This window comes from Anoplopoma fimbria, chromosome 15 (genome assembly GCF_027596085.1).
Source record: "Anoplopoma fimbria isolate UVic2021 breed Golden Eagle Sablefish chromosome 15, Afim_UVic_2022, whole genome shotgun sequence".
Lineage (NCBI taxonomy): Eukaryota > Metazoa > Chordata > Actinopteri > Perciformes > Anoplopomatidae > Anoplopoma > Anoplopoma fimbria.
In genome coordinates this window covers 6,566,829-6,589,573 of record NC_072463.1, presented here as the reverse complement: position 1 = coordinate 6,589,573, position 22,745 = coordinate 6,566,829, and the positions used below count along the sequence as shown (strand labels likewise).

The 22,745-nt window shown below is 39.5% G+C and overlaps 2 protein-coding genes across 2 annotated transcripts in view; both read left to right on the top strand.

Moving 5' to 3' along the window:
• Positions 1-1,317: 1,317 nt before the first annotated feature.
• On the top strand, positions 1,318-4,204 carry rab32b (RAB32b, member RAS oncogene family). Its single transcript, XM_054614514.1, has 3 exons — positions 1,318-1,531; positions 2,236-2,513; positions 4,040-4,204. The coding sequence occupies exons 1-3, from the start codon at positions 1,318-1,320 to the stop codon at positions 4,202-4,204; spliced, it is 657 nt and encodes a 218-aa protein (XP_054470489.1).
• A 4,689-nt stretch (positions 4,205-8,893) lies between these two features.
• The window catches only part of stxbp5b (syntaxin binding protein 5b (tomosyn)), a 31,519-nt gene continuing 17,667 nt past the window's right edge, over positions 8,894-22,745 (top strand). The window contains 7 exon segments of the mRNA XM_054613299.1: positions 8,894-9,463; positions 11,322-11,419; positions 15,398-15,479; positions 15,827-15,927; positions 17,166-17,300; positions 19,371-19,434; positions 22,216-22,299. Of these exon segments, the coding sequence (XP_054469274.1) occupies positions 9,308-9,463; positions 11,322-11,419; positions 15,398-15,479; positions 15,827-15,927; positions 17,166-17,300; positions 19,371-19,434; positions 22,216-22,299 (720 nt within the window). The 5' untranslated portion in view covers positions 8,894-9,307.

Sequence of the window (22,745 nt, the reverse complement as noted above, 5' to 3'; positions counted from 1 at the left end):
TTTTGACATTTAGGAAAATATACTTATTTGCTTTCTTAAAGAGAGTTCAATGAGATCAATTCCAGCTAGCAGCCATTAGCTTAATTTAGCATAAAGGGGAAACAGCTAGCTTACCTCTTTTCAAGGATGACAATTCATGATAATTTTTACACTTTTTGTATGGATTAAACAAACATGGAATTAATGAATGAGCTTTGTGCTTGCGGGCAGATTTCGTGACCTTAAAACAGAGCGAGGCTAGCTTTGTCCCCCCCTGTTTCCAGTCTTTATGCTAAGCTATGCTAACTGCTAGTGGAAGCTTCATATTAAGTGTACAGACGTGTGGCTGGTATCAATCCTCTTTTCTAACTTTGTGCAAGAAAGAAACTAAGTGCGTTTCCCAAAATGTTGAACTTTTGTTTTGACCTAGGAGAGCAGAACAAAAATGTTGAGGTATAAAAGTCGACATGTTAACGTGATTTCTTGTTGGAAGAAACGCAATTATCTGTGAATTTTTGATTGATACAGTACAGCCAGGCAAGTGCACTGACTGTGTCACGAATGTAGCAGAGGACAAGTTCAAGTGCCACATTTTCAGTAAGATTTTGTCTTTCTTTTGTACATTTATCTCATTTCTATGGTCTCGAAATGCAAGTTAACCAGTTTCGAATTTGTATCTTTTATAATTAGACGTCTGATTTCATAATTGTATAGATTTATGCATAAGATAAATGAACAAACGTTATCATATGTTTTGTGAATGTATGAATTGTGCATCATATTTTGATATTCAGATATCTATATCCGTGTCAGTATTAGAAATAATTAACTAGCTCTATCTGATTCTGTTGTGTGATTGGTTGTGTACACCAATCAATTTCCTGAATATTTAAGAGCTTATTAAATATGTATTATGTGATGAAGTTCTACTGTAACAATTAGTAATATTTGGAATAAGCTTCTTGCGGCCTGATATATACACATATTTAATATCTAATAGGACACATGTTTAATTGGGGTAAATTAAATATTTTTTATGCTTTTGTCTCGTGTTTTCATGGTTAAACATCAGCTGGCTCTGTGGTCTTGGCCTTGCCTACTGCAATAACTGTTTCGTATCAAAGGTCAACGATTTATGGCTTTGGTTTGAAGGAAGAATTTCAATAAGTTATCGCAAAGAGGACGGGTAGGGTTGAGACACCTGCAGTAAATGCTGATTATTTGAAACCTTGGCAGTATTCTTGTGGGCTCATGTTTATAAAGCTGAAGCAGACCAAGTTTCTGCGATGGTTTAAGAAATAGATTATTTCAGCTGCTTTCATTCAGGTCGACCACAACATGGCACGGAGTTCAGTTACATTTTGTGAAGACAAGCTGCTTAAAGTTTTAGTCATTGGTGATGTAGGCGTTGGGAAAAGCAGCATTATCTCGCGTTATGTAAACCAACGCTTTAATGAAACATACAAAGCAACTATTGGAGTTGACTTTGCTCTGAAGACTATTGAATGGGATGCCAAGACTGTGGTGAGACTGCATCTTTGGGATATTGGAGGTGAGTGTGTCAAGATTATAAAGTATGTTACTGTGTTTGCCTTTTAAAGCCAAAATGTAGGCTGATAATAGACCTGATGACAATGATGACAGTGCCCTAGAAATGTACAATTTCGGTGAAAACAGATTTAAAAAACTGCAGTTATATATGATATTTAAATCTATTAATTTGAAAATTAGTGTTTTATATTGATTTCAATTTTAATAGTTGTAGACTGACAGCTGAGAGAGATATTTAATCCCTAAAATCTACTGTAAATAACCACAACACATTTTGTTAGTAGATAATACCCAATAAAGGCCTTTTAAGGTAAGCAACACCTGCCATCTAGTCTCTATTGTTGTCTATATGACTTTAACAAAAATCCAGTATACTTCCAATCTGCTAAATTACAGTTTTCAGTGATTGGAAACTTGCTGCCATTTTATGCAATCTTTTCTAAAAACTAAAATGATTGTCGTCGGTCACGTAACATGACATTAAGGCTATAGTTCAATTTTATATGATAATTCAAATCACAGACTGATAAACAAGCACTAGCATTACCGACAGTGTACATGGGCCAACTTAAAATAAAAAAAACAGTAAGCCTTTTGCCAAATAACAAAGCTATGAAAAATGAAATAATTGTCCTTGGAGTCAGATTTGAGCACAAGCTGTGGTGAAGCATAAATCACACGGATTTATTTTCTCTTCCTCTGAAGGCCAGGAGAGGTTTAGGAAGATGTCCAGAGTGTACTACAAAGGGGCAATGGGAGCAGTCGTGGTCTTTGACATTACAAACAGCTCAACCTTGGAAGCCGTCTCAGAGTGGAAGCGGGACCTGGACAGCAAAGTCTGTCTCGACAGCGGACGTCCAGTCCCTGCTGTCCTGCTGGCAAACAAATGTGACATGAAAGGACGGGACAGAGACCTGGTGTCCGTTCTGGACAGCTTCTGTAAAGACAACTGCTTCGTGGGCTGGTTTGAGAGCTCTGCAAAGGTGTGTGTTGTATTTCAGTAATTATGGGAGAAGATCATCTATCTAAATTGGCAGTCAGGGATATGAACCATTTCTCAGTCTTTATTTGTATTGATAAGCATGAATAGGATAAGAGGGACCAACTATTCTCGGTTTTTGTCCTTTTTTGAGTTTAGAAAACATTTCAACATAGATTTAAGATTGGATTAGCAACAACAACATGTGAAACTGCCTGATGCCCCATACCCATATGGGCCCCTTAAAAACCTCAGATTTACAACGTATTGCTTGGCTTTTGGTAATGTGATTAATTGTAAATTTATCCGAGAATTTGAACCAATATTAACCAAGACAGGTCATGTGTTATCACATAATCTTAAAATCTCATTTTGAACACCTTAACCTTATGGATTTTTCTCAACAAATGTATATGAGGCAACCTAACAGGCAAGTCTTTAAACACTAACACAGTAAGATGAGTAACAAATAATAATACCCACTAAAAATATCAGAACTAGACAAAATATATATATGAAAAGTATAAGTACATGATTCAGATAAATTAAAAGAGATATGTTCCATTAGGTTAACTTCATAAGTCTGTTGTTTGAGTCATTGGCATGATTTCCCGTCATTATTCTTATTTATTTAAAGTGAACCTTGTAACTTGAAAAGATTAAATAACACATAATTTTTTTAGCTAATGAGAAGTTAAATTCATAAGAAACAATACGCACTCTTGCTCAATTAAATACCCTCAGTGGTCTTTCCTCCACAGTTTTATTTGGTCTGGTATGACCAGTAGCTCATGACAGATAACATAAATAAGCTTTCGGTTCATACTGCTGACACTGCTGAGTCATTTCTCTGACTTTGTGGCCCTTCTCTACCTGCACTGTTCCACAATGTTTTAGCATGTTAGTTTGCTTTGGAGAAACTATGTATCTCCATAAATGTCAGCTTTACAGTAGCAAAAAAACTACACTTTGTTGCCATGTATTAATTAGATGAATTAATGTGTTTTTAATGGTTAGCCTGAAAAGGAAGTAACACTTGACCCTTCACCTAGTCTAAAGAATCATCAGGTTCGTAGAAGCATAGTTTTGAGGACAGAGACAGATTTTTTACTTGTGTCCACAGTATCTGCTGTTCATTAATAGTAACATATTACTGCAGTAACATGTGTAATGACTTTATTTTACAGTAGACATCTGTAAATATGTGAGAGTTTTCTTAGGAAAAGGGCTCAGTTGAATAATATTAACTTCATATTGACTGACTTGTTTGACAAATGTCATTTTTCATTGCCGAGGCTATACTCTGAGCAAAGCTAATTGTGCCTCACAATTAGAAATGCATGAGGTTACACTATACTGTATGTGTGACGTGAACTTTAACACTGCAGCTATATAGCCCTGCTCATAAAAACGTGTTCAAATATTAACACGCGCACAACTTGCAGCCAAGGTTCGACCATCGAGCCAAACACTTAACTCAACGGATGCATACACGATGTTCTAAATCATATTCCCCCACACCGTTTATAGGACAATATAAATATTGATGAGGCAGGTGCTTTCCTTGTCAAACAAATGATGCTCTGCGACGATGGCCTGTTCAATGAAGAGCACCACTGGGACGGGATCAAAGTGAGCCTGGCACCTGGGGAGAGTCAGAGCCAGTCATTGTGCTGCTGGAGACCACGGCTCTGAGGCAGGGAGCCAAACAACGGCAGCTACTGGCTAAACGCTCTAACAGGACCTGTTTTTGACACCACAGCCACTGCATAGAAGCAATTTGAGCCTGTGTTTATATAGTCAGTAACTTTATATGCATATTTCTGCCCTGCCAGGTTTATCAATAATGTGTGCCGTGTGTGGGCTGCCTCATAAATCTTCCGTGGAGACAACTGAGCTCATTTCTCTGATAATCCACTGATACAGTCAGGCTAATCAAAAGATCAGCATGACACACAGCCTGCTGGGAAAAGTCTGTGACACTCATCGAGCAACCAAGACTTGCTGATGATTGACCTACTTGAATGAGTGGCCAGAAACTGTGAACCGGTCATAACTGCCCTTTTCCAAAGCGACAAACACAACAAGAGAGAGAGAGAGAGAGAGAAAAAAAATGTCTTCAAACATTTTTTTTTGTTTTCGAAGCTGTTACACATTCCTCATTAAATGTCAACCTATTCAATCTCAGCTCCCGAGTGTTACTTGTCTGTTATTCAACTCATGCATGTAAATATCTGTTAATCACTTCACAGTGAGATGAACTAAGACCCATGCGAAAGCATCGTAGCCCGGCTCGATATGGCCAGTAGCAGAAAAAATAAGCTATCAGCATGACCTGATTTTGGTGGAGGGAGGAAAATATGCTCCATACCGCCCAGAGAGCTGGAGGGAGCAGAGCACTTATGCTCTATCTAATCTTACATCGACAACAAATGTTTATTTTTTCTATAATGGGAACCCAACCATGACCACATTTTCAGATAGATGTATTTGTAAGTTATAGATTTGTTACGGCAGAGAAAAACAGCAAACATAATGGAGATGGAGGGCACTGTCAGCAATGAGTCCTGATAATGATTTCATATTTCCATTTTATATTATGGACCACCAGTAGTGGTGAAAGGAGTATTTGCATCCTTAACTTAAAGTAGCAGTACAGCAATAAAAACATACAAAACTATTTCACTTACCCAAAACTGCAATATTGCACACAAACTGTACTCATCATGGGTAAGTTTGATCAATTATATGTTAACACTGGATCCTCATAGGTTAAGTAACTGGACGCTAAACTGTTTTATTCATTGAGTTATAGATGGTGCAACAATGGAGCTCGCCAAATTCTTACATGCATGGCAGCACATAAGGGTTTTAGAAACACAGATGTCGGAAAACTGAGCTCGTAGGGGGCTTCTTGGCTTTGCTCCCCCGAAAAACGTTTTGATTTAACTGATGTAAATATGTGCATGTTAAGATGTACAGAGCGCAAAAATTGGCAGACAGTAGTTTTAAAACCATGTCAGTGGACAGTAGCATAAATAATCTGTCAGGCAGTAATAAATGAGAATCAGGTTGAATGTTACAATGAATGATCAACACTACAATGTGAAAATACAGAAGAAGCTGAAATGATTACCAGAAAACATGAAAATGAATGTTGACTATGTTTAATTTAAGCGTTTATCCTCACTTGTCTCTCCTGTCAACGTGTATTAAAAATAATTTATTAAAATGATATGCACCTTCTGTAATTCATTTTGTGTATGCAACATTTTGGATTTGAATTATATAAATGTGTCTTAAACAGTACAAAAATGTAAGATAAATGTGTGTTTTATACTAATATATATTTATACAATAAGACTATATTATTGCACCATAATCATGCTTGGTGTTTGTTGTTAAATTGAGCCTAAATGTTGAGCATTGATTGACAGGCGTTTCATTTTTGTTTGTCTCAGCGAAGTCAGTAAACACATGAAGGCTACGTAAGGGTGAAAGTGAAACTAACCAGCCGGCAGCAATGGCATGTTTGTCTGGAGATGAATGACATCGAACTACAAGTAGTCCATTCGTAAATCTAGTATCTGGATCAGGCTCTGCATGGATTCAGCTGCCTGTCATGTTTCTTCAAGTTGTTCACATAATAATAATAATAATTCTGTGCCAGTAAAGGCTTTTAAACTTGCTGTACTTCATTGAAGCAACATCCCCTAAATGTTTAAGTGGATCGATTGCGACTGGAATTCATTTCCTTGTTGTGAGTCAGGGTCCAATTAATCTTCATTCTGAAACAATTGGATGCTTTTAATGCAATTATTTTACCTATTTTATTACAAGGCAGTGCTTTGATTCAGGGCATTGTCTTGCAGATATTTGGGGAGAGTGAAACCTTTATGCTCACTGGGGTTATTTTTGCTCACCAATCTGTTCTTTGCTGTCCTGTAGCTTTACTTTTCAGTGTCCTTGCTGTGCATCTAGGGATCTGTTCCACATCCTGCTGCTTGGAACCCAAACATGGGAGCTTTTGTCCCAATCCAGGCTATCCAGGTACGTCATGTGCATGCTTTTATTTAACCTTGCAAAAAATAAATATGCTGTATTGCAGCTACATTTATTTGCTGATCAAGTCTGTTACAGCATAAAAGGAAGGAAGTTTACCTTAAGTGTCAATTGTGCCGGAGGGAAAGTGAGGGAAGAAGTTAAACACAACTGCTAATTATGGATTTATGTCCCAGATACCAGAGACCTAAATTCAGGAGTCAAACAGGGAAGCTGGCCCCAATACTTTTTCACATCGGACACAAAAGCTCAACCTCTTAACTTGTTGTTTATGAATATGACAGTGTGAATGGGAGACTCACACTCTCTGCATCCGATCCCATTACTTGTGCATTATTGATATTGCCCTATTTTATCTGCCCTCCAGTGAGCATTTTCTCTGGCAGCTTCCTTCATATATTCATGATTGCATGAAAATTTCAATTTAGTCAAACTTGTGAATAGGTTGGTAAAGTGTTTGTATCCCTGCTATGCCTCTGTCTGCCTCTCATTGTATCTTGTCTGAGCCATTTTATAATGGCCTATGTTAATTAAGATTCACTGTCTGTGGAAAGCAGACTGCTATAGATATGCTGTATGTTAATTAAACCCGACACTTAGACGTCACTCTTGCATGAAAATGACAATTTGTTAGTGTGTGCAAAAAGGCCAGAATGTGAATGAAACTGTCTGTTAAAAGCAGCTCGATTCCTGAACCAACAAGAGGACAGGAATCCATATGTTGCTGTCCATGGTGCTGAATTTTGGCTAAAAGAAGAGCCCTCTACCACAGCAAAATATACTGTCAGATTGCAAGGTGGCAGAAGGTTGGTAGACTACGCCATCTAGTGTACAAAACATGTGTGTGCAAAAACAATTAAAGGGCTTCAGGAAAGCTTTATGGTGCAACTGTTTAGAAAGATATGAAGCTTATGGAATTTACAACAGGAAATCCTCTGATGTGTTTATTAGCATTGTAGGAAAAATAGTACACAGACTACTTTTTACTTTTCAGGTATGTTTCTGGCCCGAGAACAGTCCAATATGTGAAATTTGCATGAAATTGTGTATTACAAATTCCCTTTTAGGATGTTAAATTCCTCCTATTCGCTGAAACAATAATAAGGATATGACATTGGTGTACTCTGAGGATCTGGAATTTAAAATGACCTACAATATGTATGTCTATTTAAAAAAAAAGATCAGGAAATAAATCCCAGCCAATAAAAAAGATATAGGTCTCTTAAATGACAGATCATGAAGGTGATAATTTAACCAGGTTTTCTGGTGTTCATCAAACCAGATTATCAAGTTTCTATTTCTCTCAGGAGGTAAAATAACCTGGTTTTTTCTCCTTGGGGAAAAAGGAGGAAGTAGCCTATTTTTCATGCACACACAATAGATTGGATCGTGAATTGGGACCTTAACCGTTTTCAAAAGGATATCAGATTTCTGTGGGGAAGATCTTCATTGAAGAGGATTATGTTCACGAAGATTAAATGCAGAATGTTAGTGGTTCCAAACAACAACTAAGGCATTAATGTTGCTTAGGACTCCTCAGCCAGCAGGGGGCCACAAAACACACACAAAATGTTTTTAGAGTTTGTAGTAAAATATTTAGTGAAATAGATTTGCTACAACAAAATAAATTGTATTATGACATGGTTTTGATTTAAATAACTATATATATATAATGACACTATTTACAGCACCAGTCAAAAGTTTGGACACACCTTCTCATTCAACTACTTTGAAGAATCTAAAATATAAAACATATTCTGGTTTGTTGAGCATTTGTTTGTTTACCACATAATTCCATATGTGTTCCTTCATAGTTTGGATGTCTTCAATATGAATCTACAATGTAGAAAAAAATAAAAATAAAAATAAAGAAAAACCTTTGAATGAGAAGGTGTGTCCAAACTTTTGACTGGTACTGTACATTATTGATTCTCTTTATTTATTTATTTGAGTAGGATCCTGCCACATTTTTTGTTGTTGTGATTTATGCCTTTCCATCAAAATACCAAACTGCAACTGTAAAGGAACTTAAAATAGAGATAAAATAAGATTAAAAAAGATTATCAGAGCATTCATATTACAATAAAACCCATTTCCCCTTTGACAGAATGAGATTGCTCAATTAAATGCTCTTATTGAATAATGATTTATATCAAAAATATGAAGTCAAAACGTCTAATTAACAGCTATATAATTATGTTTAAAACGTTTGTTAGTTTAAAAAAATAAAAAAATAAAAAAATAATCCCATCCAGGTCACAGAATCTGACAGGTCGCAGAAAACACCGTAACACCGGCCTCCAGCATCCGGGTGACAGCGGAGCGCAGACTCAATCCCCGCTGCAGCTCACTGCGTTTCCGTAGCACAGCGTCGCTACCCGCTGAGCCCTGACCGGGGAAGCAGCTCAGGAAACGATTGATCCCCCGATCGAATAACGCCAAAGAAAGCTGGCGAGAAAATAAAAAAAAAAACACCCCCCCCCCCAAACCAACCAAATGACGGATTAACACCGATACATCTGAGAGGACAAGCCGAATCGATGCTCGGGACTCGGGTGCTTTTCGGAGAGCGAGTGCTGGCAGCATGTGAGATGTACACGGACATATTAACTGTGCGTTATTCCGGCTAACTAGCTAGCAGCTACCCTCCCTCCCTCCTCTCCCTTCTCTCTCTATACGACTCATGGTAGCTCGCTTGACCTGTTTTCTCCACCGTCGCGTCCATACCGGAGTAAAATGAAGAAGTTTAACATTAGGAAGGTGCTGGACGGCTTGACAGCGGCTTCTTCTTCCTCCTCCTCCTCCTCCTCAGCTGCTGCCCAGTCGGGAGCTCCCCGGGAGAACGACGCCGTCCAGGAGACCCTCCAGTCGGACCATTTCCAGCTGTGCAAGGTGGGTTCTTTTTTTTTTGAATTTTTTTTGAATTTTTAGCCGTTAATAGCTGTTAGTCGCAGTTAGTAGCAGTTAGTAGCCGTTAACATTAACGGCTACTAACTGCTACAGTCAGATGACAGCATGTGACCACACACACACTAACGTTGTTCATTTCTATCAGCACAGTTTATGGGTATGGTGTACACATATTTATACATATATATATATAAATGTATATATATAAAAAAATAATATATATATATATATAAATGTTGGTATTAAAGTACAAGTACAAACTGAGAGGTCATTAATGAGGAATCTATCCCCAGTATTGACCGTCTTGCTCGGCTGTCTGTCTGCCAGAGCACCGTGTTTGCGTTGCACTGAATCGTCGCCTGAAGTCACTGTTTCAACGTGATTATCTCTCTGCAGTTTGTGTAGCAAAGGGAAAGACTCTTTTGATTTAAAGAATAGGTTGACATTTTTAAATGGCTACTCTCTTGTGCCCCTTGTGTACATTGGAAGTGGATAACTCCTGACCCATCCCACTGGCTGTGGAGGGATCCTCTTATAAGATGATCCACACAGTCCTGTGCAAAAAATGAATTTATCTGAGTTCAAGCCTGAGTGTGTCAAGTTAAATTCTGCTGTCTTTTTAGCATGGCATTTCCTCTTTTTGTGCTTTGTGTTGCTGATTGAAGAGGGTCTACGCACTAAAAAGACAGTAACTTTAGTGGATATATATATATATCTACCTGATCTAATAATAATAATAATTGATTGTACTTGTATAGCGCTTTTCTGGTCTTCCGACCTCTCAAAGCGCTTTGACATTACCAATCAATCACCCATTCACACCCATTCATACACTGATGACAGGAGCCACCATGCAAGGTGCCACCTGCACATCAGAACCCTAACTAACATTCATACACATACATACACACACCACAGGAACAGCCTGCGGGAGCAATTTGGGGTTAAGTGTCTTGCCCAAGGACACACCGGCATGGACTGCCGGAGCCAGGGATCGAACCGCCTCTGATTGGAGGACGACCCTGCTCTCCACTGAGCCACAGCCGCCCATCTGTCTGTTAGTTCAGCTTAACTCTGCACAGGGTTGTCAATTTGTCCCCCTATGGCTTGCATGTCGTGCGGGGCCGATGTGACGACAAAGAATGATTAAAGCAACCAACCCTTTATCTGTGGAAATGCATCGTTTTAAAAAAAAAAAAAACAATCCTTTAAAACCTATCCTTTTAAATCCCAGCGTCAATGGTGAGCACGCACAATTTCCCCAAATACATTTTTAATATGACTTGTTTAATAATCTAGGCCTTTAGGTCTGATTGGAAAGGTTTTTGCCTGCGTTAAATAAATGTGTTAAACAGCTTGGAGCCCACCAGCTCCCTTATCCCAGCTGGGAGCAGACAGGTCAGGTCCCCAGGTTACAGGGCCACGGCTGGATGGGCAAGGTTTTCCAACCCGAAGCAATTGAGTTATAGATGCCTGATGATGATAACATTTTGGTGGCTGGGGGACTGCAAGATGCCGGCAATGGAGTGCACTCCAAGGCTGAAAATGTGAGCCTTAAGATGGATATAATCAATTTATTACTGATGTTTTTAAGCAGGATTGAGCTTGCAAACATGTCCAGCAGATATCAGAAAAATATTCCAGTCCAGTCAATGTTTTTACTTTATCTAATTTATTTTGATTATAAAACTAATTTTCAACATTGATGGATTACATTTCTAGAGAGATTATGATAATGTTTTTTTTTTATTTTCTTTCTCCAGTAAAGTCAGCATGACTGTGTAGCAGATGATTGATTAGCTGGCTGGAGGTCTAATATAAATTCTGCTCTTTCCTGCAGACTGTGCGTCATGGCTTCCCATATCAACCATCCTCGATGGCTTTTGACCCCGTGCAGAAAATCTTGGCCGTCGGGACTCAGACTGGAGCTTTGAGGCTGTATCCTTTCTTTTCTTTTTTATCACGGGAGAAATGAAAAATGACGAGAGCCACACAAGGAAAGTAAAGCTAGTATGATTTCAGTGATTCTTTTTTTTTTCTTTCAACATTCTCTACTTCCTCGTTCACACACTGACTCATACAAACGCAACACACTCACACACACACACACACACACACCAGAGCCACGTCTTAACTTCCTGTCATCCTTTCCTGCAAACGTCATGTGACCAAGTCGCCTTTCAACATTCCACAAAGTCTCAGGAGTGTAAACTGTGAGTGACCTGTCTTTGCCTCCTGTCATCCAACACAACAAGAAAATAGAAATGCAGACAGCACAAAGGGAGGCTGCATGGCTCAGAGGGTACACACTAGCTAGGATGAGTTTCTGTGCAGCCTGCAGCCTCCTTCTCCTGGAGCACCCAGGCTCATTAGTGGTATCTCTGCAGTAGCATGAACAGCTCCTCTGCCATATGCCGAGGAGCCAACCTCATCAACTGTGCTGCCCAGTCGGTGCCAGGATGCCACTTCATATGTGCTGTAAACATCACTGGACTCACACACACACACACACACACACAAAATCAAGCTGCTACAGTGCTGTATGACCCCTCGGGCAGTTAGGAGTTAGTGTTTTGTTTGTTTGTATTCAAGGATAAAATTGAGTTTTTATAGCTAACCAAGCAACTTCCATGAGTCGCAGCAGCAGCAGCAACAACAACAAAAACTGAATTACAGACTATTCAACGCTGCATGTGATAGTCTGGTCATATCCAGGTTTTTCTGTTTACAACGTGTCTTCACGGTTGGCCTACTTGTGTATAAACACAGGGTTTCCCTTGTGCTCTGGTGTCTTGCTTTAAAGGCCCATCTGCTTTATTTGGGTTTTCATTAGAAGTGGCTCCGTCCTTGTCTTCATCCACTCTCCAGATTAAGAGAGCGTTGCGTTTTTACAGGGTAACTCCGGGAGAACACACACTGCTTCCATGTTGTCCTAATGTGCAATGTTGAGCTGATGGGATTACTGTCATTCAAGCAATAGGTCCATTTATCAAAAGACAGGCTGTATTGATCCGCCTCATTGCCCCCGGAGTTTGGAAACGCTGCCGCAGCTCAGTAGACATAAGCTCAATGAGGTGTCTACAAGCAATAAATGTCTGCTTTTACAAGATCTGTCTCTGCTACAGTGTTTTAATCATTGTGTTACTGTAGTCAGTCGCCAGCTCCCTCTAATATATGTGCTCTTAAGTTTTGGCCTCTAGAAAACACAGACCTGCTCTCCTTTTGTAGTTACAGCCAAAGCAAAACAGCAGATAGTATTCATTTGACCCACATGAGAATAGAGTCCGGTGGTGGCAGAAAATGTTTTGAAAACTAAAAAAAGGAAATAGGGAAATTTTAAGTTTGTGCAAGATGGATCACATTGCATTTTTAGTTTAATATACTCTTGACAGGTCATGTGAGAGGTCAAAAGTCTGTTTTGATGAGTTTCCCTTGCAGAAACACTGTAAAAACGATCAGCCCTCTGGCCTGTAGCTTCCTCTTCTTTTGGCCTCAGCGATGCTTTCACCCCAGACTTCAAGAAATGCTGCAGAGAGAAGCTTCTCTGTTTTTTCATTTGTCAGCTCACATGATTAAGTTAACTTCCTGTCCTGATGATTATCAGTTGACTAAAGAAGGAAACCTGCTGATGCTGAAATGCTGTGGTTAACCATGTTGGTTTACCGAATGGGGAAGTGTTGATGTTGAGGGGGGGGGGTCTTTAGTGTGTGATGTCTTAAACTCGTGGCTGAGAGAGCAACATGTTCAATATCTGCTTATGAAATGTCTGAAAATTATGATTTTTCTCTGATGTAAATAACTTAATAGACAGTAAATAGTCAAATTAGTTGGATAATAAATAATGCATGTGACAAATGGAATGTATTGCAGTTTGATAAATCTACAGATTATTTTTCGGATAAATAGTTTGATCTAAAATATTCACATAAAAAAGAAAAAAAATGCCCAATTCAATTTTTCACAAGGTAACTTAGACAAGTTTACATTGACAAGTTTAATTTTCTTGTCCAACCTACAATCCACAATCCTAAAATATTGATTTAGCGATCAGTTCTAGCTCTATATGAATATTTTATGATTTTAAAAAAAAGTTGACTCTCATCACATGACCAAACGATGATGGCAGGATCTATTATTTGAACATGTTGTGTCCCTCACAGCAAGATATTTTGTTACATGCGGAGTCACAGTTGACTTGTGTGACTCAGCTTCCTGTGCTCTCACAATCCTCGAAGCATATGTTCTACGAATGAACTAAAGTCATGAAGGCAAACGAGGTGTGTAGTGTAAAACAGCCTCAGACTGACAGATGTATAGTTTGTATTTGTGGCCCACATGATCATAGTACAGGTTTTGATCATGAAGTGTAACAGGAAGTGGCAACAGAAGGTTCTTCTTGCCCACCAAAGTGATAAAATCTTAGTAATTTCCTGCTAGTCTAGGAAAAAAAGCTTGGCTCAGCAGCACCATTAACCTACATCCTACATCAGAACCAGGTCAGATTCTAGACACTTATACATTAACATACACAGATAAGTTAAAGCACACAGAAAAATAAACAATAACAGCTCCCTGTGTTAACAGTGATACAGCTGTTGATGTGATTCTACTTGATGTGAGCAATATGAATGCACCACAGTGTTACATATTAACAATTGTGCTCTTTAGACTATTGCTCTGCTCTTCTTTATGCATGACCAGAGGCTATGAAACAGACTTAATGACTCTTCCTCCTCCGTTGTGGACCTGTGGACATTAATAATTTTGACAAATGTTGTACAGAACTTGCGGGGCCATGAGCTTAAGCTGGACAGAAAGGTCACGGGTGAATGTGAGTTCAGTTGCCAACTGCCCTCCACTGGCGCCGACTTGGTAGTCTGAAAGTCTGAAGAAGCGATGCCCACCTCTGAGCTGTCCTTAAAACGCTCTCCTGCAACCCCACCTTAGTTTGTTTAAGGCACTGAGGGATTGTTTGATCACAGCTCTGTTAATCCTGTTCACACACATTATGCTGTGTCGGCTCGAAAAAACGGACCCAGATAGCGAACACAACTGTCTTTCTTACAAGCTTTTCTCTCCGGAATGATTGCATTAGGAGTGTTGGAGACCGTGCACTCCTTTGTCTTATTGTGGCCCTTTTTCGTGTGTCTTGAGATTCTCTCTATGATTAGATCTCACGCTGCTTCCTTCTCCTTTTGTGCTGCCCTGCAGGATCGGTGCAGATACTACGTTTCTACGAAAGTGATTACAGGCTGTTGGAAAGAGACAAGCTTCTCCTCATTGTGCAGCTCATTGCTGTGCTGCTTTGTGAAAGTATCTGGAGGTTTATTGTGGGGATGCATTACAGTCCTGTGGCAAACCTGGCCGGTTCTCCTCTTTGGCTACACTCTCCCTTTTTTGCCATACATGTAATCATTTGGGTTCCTCTTTTAGCTCACATACACAGTTCAAATTGAGTCCTGACTGTTGCCTGACTGGCTGGCCCGGCTGTTTTTTGAATGGATGGATTTAGCAGGCAGGAATTCTCTGACTTGAACTTTACAGTCCTATAGAGAGAGGTGGGAGTTAAGTTTATCGTGCTGTCGTCATTCTGGCTGACGCATGTGAATAAATAAGGCAGACTGGGCCCACTGGTTTTATTTATAACTCGCTATTTTGATAGTTTCATGATGAATGCAAATGCCAACTTATATTAAATTCTAAAAACAAAGAGTCTGGGAACCCTTTAGTTTGTTTCGTTATAATAAAAACACCTACAGTAGGCCGGAAATTAATTTGTAAGTGATCTGTAAGTACTTATTCAAACACACTGTTCAGCATTATTGTATTAAATAATCTGCATTATGTTTGACAGTTGTTTTTTTTCACATTTCTACATACAACTGTCCAGTTTTCCTTAACTTAGCTGACTTTTAGCTTTGGCCATGCGGGTGTGGAGTGCTACTGTCAGCATGAGAGCGGTGCGGCTGTCATCCAGCTCCAGTTCCTGATCAACGAGGTCTGTTGCCATTACCTGTTCCTTGTTTTGTTTTTTATCTCCTCACTACTCCACTACAAGTCTGTCCAGTGTCACGTATCTGTCCATCCTTGTTCTTAATAGCAGGCACCATAAACACAGGTGCTTGTTTAATGGTTGTAGAACATGAATCACCTCTAGTTGTGTAAACTGTGCTTCAAGTGAACACATTGATTAAACAGGAATGTTAGTTTTGTCAACCGCATGTCTCTGTAATGCCATCACAGTAGTGTGCTCATGATACAACCCCATGAAACGGCGAGCACCAAGCCACAGAATGTGTTTGTGCATTATGACAACCACCCTCTGTCTGTGACCCCTCACCACAGGGGGCGCTGGTGAGTGCCTTAGCTGATGACAGCATCCACCTGTGGAACCTGAGGCAAAAAATCCCTGCGATCCTGCATTCTCTGAAGTTCAACAGGGAGAGGTACAGTAGCGTCTCTCTGCTTCTCTGTTTGCAGTGACGCCGTCACTTTGTGAGGCGTGAACACGATTATGAAACAGCAGTCTGCACAGCTGGCCACCTGCTTCTCTGTGTATTTAATTGGGAGGATTGTTGACATTATGTTTTTGAACATAACGCATCAGTGTCGTCTCGTGGTTCTGTAGAAACTTGGATTTTTCTCTTTGACCAAACAGGCAAAGTGAGTCCATGAGGTCAAGATAAAATATTGAAGAATACAATATTAGAATGCAGAATAAATTACTGGGAATTTTACATGTGGATGGGGAGGTTTTTCTACTCATCCATCCATCGACCATCTTCCTTTCAGGGTTTACAATTTTAAACTCTTAAGCAGAACCAATCTATATTTCTTTATATTGATAATGTATCAAATGACATGTGTGCAAAGTGACTCACTTGTCATGGCGAACCCACAAAGAATTATTACCCAACTCTGCATCAGCTTTTAGCTCATTGATTCTCTGAGCCTGCAAATTCTGCTGTTGTCATCTTTTTTTCCAGGAGCAGCAGTAATAATTATACATTTTATTTATGTAAAATGTATCAACCCAAAAGCAATGATTGGTGGGATAAGGACTTTAAGAATAAAGAAAAATTTGAACAAATAAATGCCAATATACAGACTTATAAATACCAATATAAATGGATATAAAACTACTGTATGCTACTTTCTTCAGCATCAAACTGCCCACAAAGTTAGCATCTAGCTCCCACTTTTTCAGGAGTTGGTAGAGACCAAAACAGAGCTAAAATAACAATAAATATTGGACTTAAATCCATCAGGTTGCTGTAAATATGACCTTAATTGAATACATATGTTGCCTGTGTCCTTTGCCGTAAAAACTTTGTAAGCTTATAATAATATGTCAGATGTTATGTTTGTTAAAATTAGTTTTTTATTGCCACCATGTGGTCGACAAAATCATTTGACACTGTAAATGTGCTGTATGACCGAATGTTTCTTTTCCTAGCGGTTGAGAAAAGACAGCAGTGTTTACTCTGCCATTCCTCCCCACTGTTCTAAATATAGTCCGGCTTCATTAGTGTGACACAGAGCAAGGCCTTTGTAATTAAATCTCAGTCACTCGCTACTCCTTCCGGTTGGAGCAGCCTGATTAGACACAAGGGTGACTCTTAGCGGGGATTGAGTCAGGAGATAATCAAAAGCCTGGTTGTGACGGATCCCCATCTCCTTGCAGAATCACATACTGCCACCTGCCCTTCCAGAGCAAATGGCTTTACATTGGCACAGAAAGAGGAAACATCCACATCGTCAACGTGGAGTCCTTCACTCTCTCAGGCTACGTCATCATGTGGAACAAAGCCATCGAACTGTGAGTCTGCATTGCATGATTGTCTTGTTGTTGTTTTTTCCTTCACTTTCTGTCCGCTTGCATGTCTTCTTTGTGCACTTATGGGAGTTGACACTGAACCGGGAAAACTCTGAAATTCAAAGGAATGTGCTTGAAGAGACGGTGTGTCCTGTGAGCAGAGACAACTGCAGCTCTGATCAGTGTGAGGGCGGGACGGAGGTGGTGATCAAAGCATGCCAGAACTTTGACTAGACTTCTGGAGGTGTTTGCTGCCTGATTTAACAAAACGTCTGTGAAACGAAGTGCCCACTTAATAAACCCAGTGACCTTTCCTCTGTCACCCACTCCCCCGTGTAAACACCCACTATACGAATCACAAGGAATTTTACATCACATCCTGTGAATCGCTTAATGTTGTGCTGCAATTTCCTGTAACTTGGCAGGGCGCACACATGGAGATCGAATTAGATTTCAGCGGATAAAATCTGCGTCACCATACACACTGACGAGTAACGCTTACTTATTGCACTGCCTGATTCTGTGCGTTATAACACAGAAAATTATGAGAAAAACTAAGTTGAACTGAAGTTGCTCTTTCCAGGTAATTTTTCTAGCTCACCCACCAGTAAAATTAATTTGACTGGCAGCTAAAATTGGAAGTAGAGTATTAAGGTGTGTGTGTGTGTGTGTGTGTGTGTGTGTGTGTGTGTGTGTGTGTGTGCGTGAGTGTGAGTGAGAGGCTGCTCCTGAAATCTGATAAATTGGTGCTCTGACACTTTCAACTCCTCTAAAACGGCAAACTATGCCATCAGCTCAGATGAATATCTCCGGACAGCGGAAACGGGAAATTATTTTTGTCTGTGCGACTGTGAAAATGATTTCAAGAAAAAGAGCTGTTGGCTTTAGCGTGACATTTTAAAACATAATATTCAATAATCATTTCCTTGTAGAAAAGTTGTCCGATCTCTGTTAGTTATGTCTTTTCAACACACACCTGCAGTTGCCATAACGACCTATGTTCTTAATCATTATATTTAGTGTTGTAGTGGAGAGTGAGCCTTCTAAAACCCATTATTGATTCTTTAAAATGTTGTTTCCCTTTCAGTCAGTTTAAATTTACGTGAGAGAAATGACTGTAAAACATACTGTATACATTAATTTATTATGCTCTTCATATCTTAAGAGAGTCCTTTATATTGACGGTGTATAATACAGCAATTACAGACTGGACTTCATATTCCACTCCGTCCCTTCCTTTTATTCGCTGCCACATCTCGGACTGTATCGACTCATCAGCAGCAATGAGATCATTAACCACTGGAGCCAGACCACATTCAGAGGCAGCAACACTTTTCTTTAGGCCAGACCATCACTCCCTCCGTGCCCCTTACTCTGTTGCTACGGTGATGCTGTCTCCACACACTATAATCTCTCATAGACCCTCATGTGACCCTGCTCCCTCCCTCGCTCACTCTCTCGTATGTCATGTCTCTCTCCCTGCTGCACTTATGCACATTTCCATCTTATATTCTTGCTTCTTTATTTGTGCACAAACAAAGATTCTGGCTTCTTTTCTTTTTTTCCCCCTTTTGCATGTCTTCTCTTATTGCCTCCCTCTCCGTCTCTCCCTCTAAAAGCTACACAGCATGTTTCAGACAACTTTTATCAGATACATTTTACTGGTCAAGTATATCATATCAATCTGAATATTATATATATCTACTGGGTGTTGAATGATACACATACGTCATTTAACACCCAATACACATCACTCCATATCTGTCGTACTGCACCTTTGCTGGACTTTTGTTGATGTTTTGCACACATACTGTATATATATTTCTTATAGTTTTGTACTTATATATTATATATATATTGTTTTTGCTGACATTTATACATCTTATTTCATTCGTGCCTTATTTTAGTCCCTATAAATATGTTTAAAGTCCTAATACGAAGCACCATTTTAGGCTGACGAAACTGTTCCGTTGTGCTTTTATAAAGACAATTTAGTTCTTGATTGATTGATTGATTTTTCTTAACCTTACGCACACACTCTGTGTTTCTTTTCTGTCCCTAAAACTTTCACAGATCCACCAAGACACACCCAGGGCCTGTCGTGCACATCAGTGATAACCCCATGGATGAAGGAAAGGTAACTGATAGTTGACCACCACATAGCCTGTGGAACAGAGACACATTTCTACCCTAAATCCTAAAAACTAAACTGCACCGCTTTTTGTGGTGGTGTACTTTTCTTTCTTTTTTTCCCCTGTGGATATCTGCTCCAGTGCAGACGACACAATGTCAATACGGCTTGTGCAGCTACAATGGAGAATGATAGCAGAACATTTTCAGCTAATTAAAATGTCAATGGTAAACATCAGGTTTTGGTGTAAAATCCAGGAGAGAAGGTTTCTTCTGAGACTAATCGTTCACAGAAACTTTCCATAATGTTACACAACAAAATCATAGCAGAAGAGATACTGAGAGATGCAGCTGCCTCAACAGTCCTCTTATTGTGTGTGTGTGTGTGTGTGTGTGTGTGTGTGTGTGTGTGTGTGTGTGTGTGTGTGTGTGTGTGTGTGTGTGTGTGTGTGTGTGTGTGTGTGTGTGTGTGTGTGTACAGTGTGTGTACAGTGGGTACGGAAAGTATTCAGACCCCTTTAAATTTTTCACTCTTTGTTTCATTGCAGCCATTTGCTAAAATCGAAAAAGTTTTTTTTTTTTTGCGCATTAATGTACACTCAGCAACCCATCTTGACAGAAAAAAACAGAAATGTAGAAATTTTTGCAAATTTATTAAAAAAGAAAAACTGAAATATCACAAGGTCATAAGTATTCAGACCCTTTGCTGTGACACTCATATTTAACTCACATGCTGTCCATTTCTTCTGATCCTCCTTGAGATGGTTCTACTCCTTCATTGGAGTCCAGCTGTGTTTAATTAAACTGATTGGACTTGATTAGGAAAGGCACACACCTGTCTATATAAGACCTTACAGCTCACAGTGCATGTCAGAACAAATGAGAATCATGAGGTCGAAGGAACTGCCCAAGGAGCTCAGAGACAGAATTGTGGCAAGGCACAGATCTGGCCAAGGTTACAAAAGAATTTCTGCAGCACTCAAGGTTCCTAAGAGCACAGTGGCCTCCATAATCCTTAAATGGAAGAAGTATGGGATGACCAGAACTCTTCCTAGACCTGGCCGTCCAGCCAAACTGAGCAATCGTGGGAGAAGAGCCTTGGTGAGAGAGGTAAAGAAGAACCCAAAGATCACTGTGGCTGAGCTCCAGAGATGCAGTAGGGAGATGGGAGAAAGTTCCACAAAGTCAACTATCACTGCAGCCCTCCACCAGTCGGGGCTTTATGGCAGAGTGGCCCGACGGAAGCCTCTCCTCAGTGCAAGACATATGAAAGCCCGCATAGAGTTTGCCAAAAAACACATGGAGGACTCCCAAACTATGAGAAATAAGATTCTCTGGTCTGATGAGACCAAGATTGAACTTTTGGCGTTAATTCTAAGCGGTATGTGTGGAGAAAACCAGGCACTGCTCATCACCTGCCCAATACAATCCCAACAGTGAAACATGGTGGTGGCAGCATCATGCTATGGGGGTGTTTTTCAGCTGCAGGGACAGGACGACTGGTTGCAATTGAAGGAAAGATGAATGCGGCCAAGTACAGAGATATCCTGGAAGAAAACCTCCTCCAGAGTGCTCAGGACCTCAGACTGGGCCGAAGGTTCACCTTCCAACAAGACAATGACCCGAAGCACACAGCTAAAATAACAAAGGAGTGGCTTCGGAACAAGTCTGTGACCATTCTTGACTGGCCCAGCCAGAGCCCTGACCTAAACCCAATTGAGCATCTCTGGAGAGACCTGAAAATGGCTGTCCACCAACGTTCACCATCCAACCTGACAGAACTGGAGAGGATCTGCAAGGAAGAATGGCAGAGGATCCCCAAATCCAGGTGTGAGAAACTTGTTGCATCATTCCCAAGAAGACTCATGGCTGTACTAGCTCAAAAGGGTGCTTCTACTCAATACTGAGCAAAGGGTCTGAATACTTATGACCATGTGATATTTCAGTTGTTTTTTTTTATAAATTTGCAGAAAAATTTCTGTTTTTTTCTGTCAAGATGGGTTGCTGAGTGTACATTAATGAGAAAAAAAAATGAACTTTTTCGATTTTAGCAAATGACTGCAATGAAACAAAGGGTCTGAATACTTTCCGTACCCACTGTATGTGTATGTAGGTATATGTATATATGTGTGTTTTGGTCTTATTTATCCTTTTTATTTTATTGACACAAACTTTGGCATTTAATTTTGCAAAGTATAATAATCTAAAATTCCACACAAATAATCTAAAAATAATAATCCAAGTTTAAGAGTGTTTTTGGTTCTTGTATTGACAATGTATTGGATAACACTTTCATTTAGCACCCCCTGGTTTCCTAATAACCTACAAAAAAACATATATGTTGATGTTATCTAAAGAATTTTAAATTATTATTTTATTTATAGAAAATAATGTAAAAAATTGGTATACCATAGGAAAGCATACAATTCAACAACGTGGAAAATAGTGGTAATTGATTTAATTATTGTTTACTTGGGTTTCAATAGATCTCACTTGACTCATTTGGAATTATTAAGATTTAAGAAGTTATTTAAAGGAAATTCCCCTAAAAATCAACTATTGCATATTTTCTATGTGTTAGGACTTATTACCAAATTACATAATTCTTCCATGAAATGATCCTAGGAAATGATTGAGAAACATCAGTGAAATAAAGTAGTCTTACAGATGACCGATCCTTTAAACATTACAGACAGTGATGGTATCTCCATGCGAGTTATATGTGCAGAATGTGGTTTCACAGTAATCATCTGACCTCTGCTTCACTTCTCTATCTCTCTTCTTTCAGCTTCTGATTGGATATGAGTGTGGGGTAGTGGTGTTGTGGGATTTGAAGTCCAAAAAAGCTGACTGCCGTTACAATTATGATGAGGTAAGGCCTTACTTTGACGTTGATGTTTTTTCTCACTGTTGTCCCAGCAACATGTTTGGTCTTGTTAGGTTTTGCATAATGTATCACTGAACAGTCACATGTGAAACCTGAAACAGCTGCTCATTGGGGCCTATTGAGATGATATCTCTGGGGCTAAGTTGCTTTTCTGTTCCATGAAGCAATTTTTATCAACTCATCAATACTTGAGCACTTTAAAGTCATACTATGCAGCAATTGTTGCTTACTGCTTGTAAAACAACATCCAAAGGTGACCCCTCCTCCCTCGGGTTTAACGACCTTTTTACGAGTCTATACATTTTGGGGGGGGAAACTTTACCTTTTTTAAAGGATAGGTCTGGTGATATTTGAAGTTTTTCTTATTGTCATCCCATAAATATATAAACATGAAAAGTCCTAAACTATCAATGAACGGATCCAACAAAAAA